The sequence below is a fragment of the Nannospalax galili genome, unplaced genomic scaffold, assembly GCF_000622305.1.
Source record: "Nannospalax galili isolate Female #2095 unplaced genomic scaffold, S.galili_v1.0 scaffold34, whole genome shotgun sequence".
Lineage (NCBI taxonomy): Eukaryota > Metazoa > Chordata > Mammalia > Rodentia > Spalacidae > Nannospalax > Nannospalax galili.
In genome coordinates, this window is record NW_008338996.1 from 1,662,991 (window position 1) to 1,671,258 (window position 8,268).

The following is an 8,268-nucleotide window of genomic DNA, read 5'->3' on the forward strand; positions in this document are numbered from 1 at the left end:
TTCCCTCCCTCCTTCCCTCCCTCCCTCCCTCCTTCCCTCTCTTCCTTCCAGCATTACCTGCTTCCACCTCTGGCCAGTCTCTGCTCTCTGTTTCTGCTCAGACCTCTTTTCTCATTCCCACCATCTTTTCATTAAGATTACCTTTTTCCAGTAGCTCTCTTCCTGCTGCAACTCCTCCTATGCACCCATTAGCTGGGGAGGGCATGATCATAGCCATGTCTGAACCCATAACAGCTGCCACAAAGAAGTGTAAATGAACTTCTGGAGAGAGCTAGAATCAGTGCACAGGACTGGACAAGGCGACACCTTGCCTGGAAGGAGACCTCTGGGGTGATGCAGTGATGCACCGGTGGGTAGACCCTGCCATTAAGCACGCAAATGATCCTCAGCAGCCCAGCTAACTCTCTTGACCTGCTCTATGAAGCATTTTGGACTATCTTACCTCTGAGTTTCTGCCAGTTCTAATTGTCTATAACTCTTCTGTGCCTTAAAAGACTTATCAAAAAAAAAAATCATTCATTTGCCCTCATTGACAAGAAAACTAATTCCAGGCTGTCAAAGTACAAGAGAAAACAAGTGAAAAATGTAATATTGGATATCATTTCTTTTTTTGGGGGGGGGGGGGTTTTGGATTCTTGGTTTTGTTTCGTTTTTAACAAGTTAGGGACAGAAGTTTCCAGAAAAGGCGGATGGAAGTTGCTTTTGGCTCTGTGACACTGAGGTTAGGTTGGGTAGAGTCCAAAGTAACTAAGTAGTCCCTATTCATGTAAGAAAGCCTTTGCCTTCAAATATTCTCTCCCGATTAAAAAATTGCCAGCAGTTTCTGCGTTTCTCAGGTCCCTTTCGTGCATTTAGCCTTTTACAACCTCTGTGTTGTATTCATAAGAAAAGGGGGTGGGGGAAGGATTTCATTTCTCTACAACAAAATGCCTTTGGGGAAGATTGCTGGTTTTGGCAACCAGCAAAGGGCTTCTTGAAAGGAGGATTTCTATTCTAGGATTGAAACAGTCCCCATGGCAACCGGTCATCAAGGCTCCAGCAACCTTTTCATAGACACTCTCCACCACCCAGGAGGCCCCTTTGCATCCTGTGGATGTAGTATTTGCATCTGTGAGCCAGAATCTCCACTTCTACCCATCCAATTAGAGAGATGCTCAGATGTCACAGCCCTTTTGGTGACGAGTGGGGCTACATTTTTATGAGTCAGGAACTTTTTTAGTATCTTTAATTACTGAAGTAAATATTATACTTAAAACTAATTTAAAACCTGCTTCACATATACTCTAGAAGGTATGGCTGAAGAAAAGATGCCCTAAACATGTCTCTAGCCCCATATTATCTCCCATTTCACTTAGCCTCATTCCTTTGGGTGAAATCTATCCTGGACTGTTCTCTTGCTTTCCTCATTTCATCCTACCTGCTCCTCCAAGCTCCAGCTTCCACTACACAGCTGCCTCTTGAGCATCTTGAGGTAAAGATTAACTTGTACAGAGAACCACTAGCTCTCTTTCCCTGATCCTACTGCCTCTGCCCAGCCTGCCCTTCTCAGTCCTCAAACTCTGCCTAATGGTAGCAGTGAGCCTCTACCCCACAAAACCAAAGGGACATAAAGATGCCCTCAAAACATACGTATGCTTCTCCACAGTTAATTTTACATATAAGAAAATTATCTAGGAAAGAGGAAATGATTTGTGGAAATGACTCAGCAGAACTGGGTTAAACAAACCAAAGTTTACTGATCTCACCTTTCAGTGTTTATTTTTGAGAGAGAGACAGAGACAGAGAGAGAGACACAGAGATCCTATGTGCCTACTTTCCTTCTCCTTAACTTCAAATTAGCAAAATTCCTAGGCAATGGAGAGTCCTTGAAGAATTATTTTTTAATAAGTATCCGTGGTAGAGGATTTCAAAGACAGAGAAAAGCAACAGAAAGCAGAGAAGGGAAATGCTAGCATCTTGGTGTATTTTCTTCCTGTCTTTCCCTGGACGTGTTTATTGGATCTTTTCCATCTATTGCTATGGAGCATAGTCCATTAGAGGAAGAACTTAACTAAGAATCAAGAACCTGGGTTCGTGTGCAACTTGCTGTGTAGCTTTGATGGAGTGGCTTGCTCTCATCCCGTTTCTCCATCTAGTGCTCACAGAGTAGAAGCTTCCTCTGCTCCAGAATAGTGGTCCAGTCAAGAAAAGAGTTAGAACCAATGACTCAAGGCTCTTCTGCAACTCCAAAATTCACAGTCTAACCTGTATATGATAAAGGAGCAAATGAATGGAAACCAAATTCAAAACCCTCTCTAAAAGATTCTTATCCATATTTTTAGTCCATTTCTCAATCTCTGATTTGTTTTAGCTACAAGCCCAGCAAAGGAGAGTCAGCATCCGGGTCCTCCCATGCGGTGATGGACATCTCTCTCCCAACTAGCATCAGTGCAAATGAAGAAGATTTACGTGCTGCAAGTGTTTGATTTTATATGTTCTGAAGGCTTTTTTTCTGCATTCTTTTTAATATTTTATTTATTGTTTTATTTTATGTGTATGAGTGTATTGCCTGTGTGTATGTAAGTGCACCTGTATCATGCAATGCCTGTGAAGGTCAGAAGAAGGCGTCAGATTCCCCTGGAACTGGAGTCAAGGATGGTTGTTAACAGCCATGTGGGTTCTGGGAACTGAGCCTGGGTCCTCTGCAAGAGTAGTCAGTGCTCTTAACTGCTAAACCATATCTCTAGCCCCCTTCTCTGCATTATTTTGTGGACAAATTTATATTATTTCACTTTAATGTGTCACTTTCATAGAATCACCCAAAATATTCTTTCAAAAACACCAATCTACCTATGCTTTGACTTATTAAAATGAAGCAGAAGTAGCACTTAACAAAACAATGTGACCGAACGGACTAATGAGCTCAGACTTCCAAAAAGAGGAACGATCTTCAGCTTTTAGTAGTGGATCAAGTCTGTGGTTTAACGTTCCTTCAGCAGGGGACACAATTAAATGCAAAGACAATGAAATTAAATTCAAGCCTTTCCTCTTTCCTTCCATAGCTTGTGGAAGGAGTGGATCAACTATTAACAGATTACCAGATCAAAGATGGCCACGTTATTCTGCAAGTGAATTCGGTAAGCACCACCTCATGTCATATACACCATACTGTCACATCCAGAATTTATAGGCTGAACCATTACAGATCTCTCTTCTCCTATAATTCTTCCTTAAAACCTTGAATTTGTCAAACAGATTCCCTCCAGTGATTTCCTTTGCGTCCGATTCCGGATATTTGAGATTTTTCAAGTTGGGTTTCTCAGCCCTGCTACTTTCACAGTGTATGAATATCACAGACCAGGTAAGCCGCTCTGCCCCGCTCTAAAACTTCTTCTGAAGACTTCTTGTATTCTTCACATAACTTTAGAAATCAGCAGGCGGTCTGCACACTTTACAGATTGCCTTTCTAAGAGCCTACCTCATAAATGTCCCAACTTGAGTATTCATTTCTTAAATACCATATTCAAATAAATTCCTGACATTGGGCAAATCAATTCGTATCTCAATCTGCTTTTTCATTTTTTACATAACTAGATTATATTACCCCCAACTTTAAAATGCTTTGCCTCAAGGTCTTTGGTAGTAGTCACCTAGAAGTCATCTTAGAGAAGCCCAATTACTGGTCTATTTCTTTAATCCTCCCAGAACAACTCCTACCCTACCTGAATTCTTATTACAGTTGCCCATACACCTATTACAGCCTTGGTCACATTACACTGAAATTATGTGTTTTTATATGTTTCCCACCAACCCCAGATGTATGTTCGTCCTTCATCCCTAATATCTAACATGGCATTTGGTGAATGAATCTAATATGAATAAACTTTATAAATGTTTGTTGAGTGACTGATCCCACATCTAACGGTTTAGCCACTTCTGGGAAGATTCAGTGATTCCAGAGCTTTCAGTCCATCTTGGGCAGTTCTGTTTCTTAGAAAATTCTCCAGTGGAGCAAATTCTGACACCCATTCATTCTAATTTTATCTTCTGGACTGGCCTAAAACATACTTAGTTCCTCTTCTCATATGTGCACACATGTGTATGTATGTATCACATATTTCATGAATAGCACACATGTGCTCTTGTCTAGCCTAAATAATCTCAATCCTCTCAACACATCTTCATCTAACATAATTTAGTTTTTTATCTTTCAAGGGAGTACCAAATACTTTCATCCTAAGAAATTAGTATTGAACAGTAAAATTTCAAACACAAAACTAAGATAACAAAGGGAGATCTTTCTGAGGGCATAGAACCTTTCCTAGGATGACCAGTCCATAATTTAACCTCCCTGGGCCTTAAGCCATAAGTAAAAAGGTTTAGAATAGGCAATCCCCAAGGCCCCTTGTAGGAAATTCAATGATCAATAAATATGTTGGGTATTAACCAAGGCACTTTCTGTAAGCGTGCATTCATTCCCACAGATAAGCAGTGCACCATGTTTTATAGCACATCCAACACCAAACTTCAGAAAGTCTGTGAAGAAGCAACGTGCAAGTGCGTAGAAGGTGAGCCTCCCTTGGCATGCTCAGGGTGCACATCTCTTTTTAAATAGTTTATTAATTATTTTTATTTTATATGTATGAATGTATTGCCTTAATGTGTGAAAGTGCACCCGTGTCATACAATGCCTGCAGAGATCAGAAGAGGTCATTGGATCCCCTGGAACTGGAGTTACGGATGGTTGTTAGCCACCATGTGGGTGCTGGAAATCAAACCCAGGCCCTTTGCGAGAGCAGGCTTAACCGCCTGGCCATCTCTCCAGCCCCCTGCATGTCTCTTTAAATCCCTCTCTCATGATCTGAAAGTACAAGCTCAGCTAATAGAAAATAAACAATTCCTTCCTCGCAGCTCCTAAACAACCTGGTAGGATACGGGACAGAAACACCATCCAGATGGTTGTTGACTAGCCTAGGGGTACCTGATGTGGTCTTTTTGTTTGCTATTTTTATTTTCACTTCATGTTTTTAACAAAGGACCATAACCAAAGAGAACAAAGACTCAAGGCTAGGTCATTGGGCCCTTTTTCTCTCCCTTACCCTCCAGTCAATAGATGTCTCTGTCTAGTTCTATTCAGTCTCTTTAAAATCAAGAGCAGCCTTCTCGGCAAAACTGAGGATCTAGAAATCAACAATTGGCTCTATGGGTTTTTTTGTTGTTTGTTTGGATTTATTTGTTTCTGTTTATTTTGTTGTTTGGGGTTCTTTTTTGTTCATTTTGTTTTTCTATTTCCTATGTCCATTTCCTTGTACCATGTTATAGCTAAAGATCAGTCAAAGTATCACTTTATGTCTTTCAAGAAGTTTTTCACTATGCTCCTAATGGAAAGTTTCTCCCCCACCCCACTTTCAAGGAAAAGATGTATACTTCTAAAGTGCTGAATGTGAAGTTAATGACCATCTAACAATAAGTCTGTGTTTAAGGCTTGGCTTTTTTTGGTTGGTTAGTTTTGCTTTTACTTTATGTTTTTCTTCATGGAAAAAAAGAAAATGGTCTGGTCTTAGGAATCTGCTACATGTAAAATGATACCAGATTGTCCTTGGAAACTGTGTTCACTCCCATAGAGAGTACCTGCTTCATTACCTTAACCTAACTTTCACTGTTTTCCACACAATCCAGCTGACTGTGGGCAACTGCGGGAGGAACTGGATCTGACCATCTCTGCAGATACCAGGAAAGAAACAGCATGTAAACCAGAAATTGCATACGGTAAGTTCAAAAGTTTAACAGAGCTCCTTTCAGTATGAGATCTCATGAGACATGATCAGTTAGAAAGATGAAAAGCTCCACACAGAGATAATAGGTGAATAAAGCACTGCATTTGTTCCTTTGAAAGAAAATGCCATCAATTTTCAGCATTAATGTCCAAATTATTTATTCCTCAGCAAAGAAATGTGAATTTTTCATTAAAGGTAATGGAAGTGATATGCATACCCAGCAAAGACACTTTCCCCTAATAGATCCTGTGACTTAGAGGTACTACAACATATTCCAAGAAAACTTTTGAAAGGCCACAAAAATGTAAAATATCAGTTGAATATTCTTCCAGTGGATAAAGCAGAGGCAGAGGCAATGGAGTGTGGGCAGGGGGAGAGGTTATTGCTTTAAAGATGTCTTCAAGGTAAAGAAAGAACTACTAAATAATTTATAATATGTGCAGAGTCGCAGTCCGTGCTTGAAGCTCTCTCCATTCTCAATGCCCAAAGCTTGGGTCTAAATCAGTTTTCTAAGACAGTTGTAGACTTGTCTCAAGTTCCTGAGAGAAACAATTTCATTGTTCTCTGAAAACTCTGAGTCGAGAGCCAACTATCACATAATAGCAACTCCTTTACCTGCTACCATCAGTGTCCCATGTTTATTTTGGGTACTTTTAGTTTTGTTTTGTTGTTGTTATTATCATTGTTTGGAGGGGTTGGTTTTTGGAGGGGGAGATCATCTTGTACACTGTCATCCCAAATCTTTTTCTAAAAAGGTGTTGTTTCCAAGTTTAAAAAAAAAAATGAGCACAGCTGATCTGGCTTTTTGTATTTCCCAAAGTTTTTTTAGTATGTGGTTTTTTGTTTTTTGTTTTTTCCTGGATATTTTAGTTTCTTTTCCATTGCTGTAATAAAATACCTGAACAAAAACAATTTAAGAAAGAAAGGGTTTATTTTGGCATATAGTTCTAGAGGGATCCAATCCATCATGGCAGGGAAGACGACAAGGAGGCAGAAGCAGGAGACTGGCTGGGTATAGTGCACCTGCACTCAGGAAGCGGAGAGTGAACAGGAAGTGAGCCCTGGCTATAAAGCCATGGGCCCTGCCCTTAGTGACCCACTTCCTCCAGCAAGGCTCCATTTCCTAAAGGTTCCACAACCTTTCCAAACAGCACCACCAGCTGGGGACAAAGTATTCAAACACATGAGCTTTTAGGAGCCATTTCACACTCAAACCACAACACTGCAGTTCCATAAGAACCCTTTAAGTAATATACCATTACCACTATTTATCAGTGAAGAAATTGAGGCTCAGGGAGATTAAATAATTTGCTCAAGATCATGTAGAAAATACGTTTTAGAGCTAGAATGGCCCTGGTCCCCACTCTTACTGCCATCACTACCTATGAATCTTCTTAGTCGGATTATAGACATCAGAATGAACTTTGCATGGCTTACAATAGTTCCATCATTTGAATTCGTTCTGATTTTTTAAAAATATGTTTTGTTGGGTTTTTTTTTTTTAATGTGTATGAGTGTATTGGCTACGTATATGTGAGTGTACCCATGTCATGCAATGCCTTGGTCAGAAGAGGGCTTCGGATTCCCCTGGAACTGGAGTTAAGGATGGTTTGTGGCCACCATGTGGGTGCTGGGAATCAAACCCACGTCCTCTACAAGAGCAGTCAGTGCTCTTAATCACTGAGCCATTTCTCCAGCCCCTAATAACTTGAATGAGGGGATTTGGGAAGGTCCCTCTGAATAAACGAGGTCTGCTTCAAGGTGGCTTCGCTGGCTTGTCACACCTCTTTCCTCATCCACTGACAAACCCTGGCCTTCCTTCGGTATCACGTTAGTGGTGTTCAGTCCAAATTCTTTCATTTTTGTCCTGTTTTGTTTTGTCACCAGCTTATAAGGTTAAGATCACATCTATCACCGAAGAAAATGTTTTTGTCAGATACACTGCAACTCTTCTGGATATTTACAAAACAGGTGAGAACTCATTATTTTTCCTTTCAAATATTTAGTACTCAGTATAAGCCAGGCATTACATTAAACATAGAAGATACCACTTGAAGAAGACAGCTGGCATTTCACTTGCATAAGTTTTATGTTTTACTGGGGAGACGCATTTTAAAGGTGTTCATATAGATATTTCTCATTGAATTCCTTTTTCACAGATCTCAGCAAATGCTTTGTATCTTATTCAGTTGCTCTTTGAGGTCAACAAAAGCCATAAGCCTTCTCTAGTCCTCAGTGTTTCATTTCAGTTACTTAAAACATATTTTCTATAAAATAGTTTTTATTTAATAATTTCATTTTAATTTAATAATTTAATTTAAAAATAATTGAGTTTTAATTGAGCTTTTTTGAATTTCATATAATATAGATCTTAATCAAATTTAGACCCACTCCACCTCCCTGCCCCATAGACCCCCCACCAGATTTCAGGTATCTTGTCATATATGTTAAGTCCTATCCCGTCAAGCATTTGTACCCAGATGTCTCTCAGTGCAAGTTCATCCACTGGAGT

At 39.9% G+C, this 8,268-nt stretch overlaps 1 protein-coding gene across 1 annotated transcript in view; it reads left to right on the forward strand.

Annotated features, from left to right (window-relative positions):
* Nucleotides 1-8,268, forward strand: part of LOC103734494 (complement C5-like) — a 109,522-nt gene that overhangs the window by 96,238 nt on the left and 5,016 nt on the right. The window contains exons 34-39 of the mRNA XM_029563683.1: nt 2,351-2,453; nt 3,042-3,116; nt 3,235-3,340; nt 4,464-4,547; nt 5,659-5,748; nt 7,644-7,727. Coding sequence (XP_029419543.1) covers nt 2,351-2,453; nt 3,042-3,116; nt 3,235-3,340; nt 4,464-4,547; nt 5,659-5,748; nt 7,644-7,727 — 542 coding nt within the window. The remainder of the gene's footprint in view (nt 1-2,350; nt 2,454-3,041; nt 3,117-3,234; nt 3,341-4,463; nt 4,548-5,658; nt 5,749-7,643; nt 7,728-8,268) is intronic.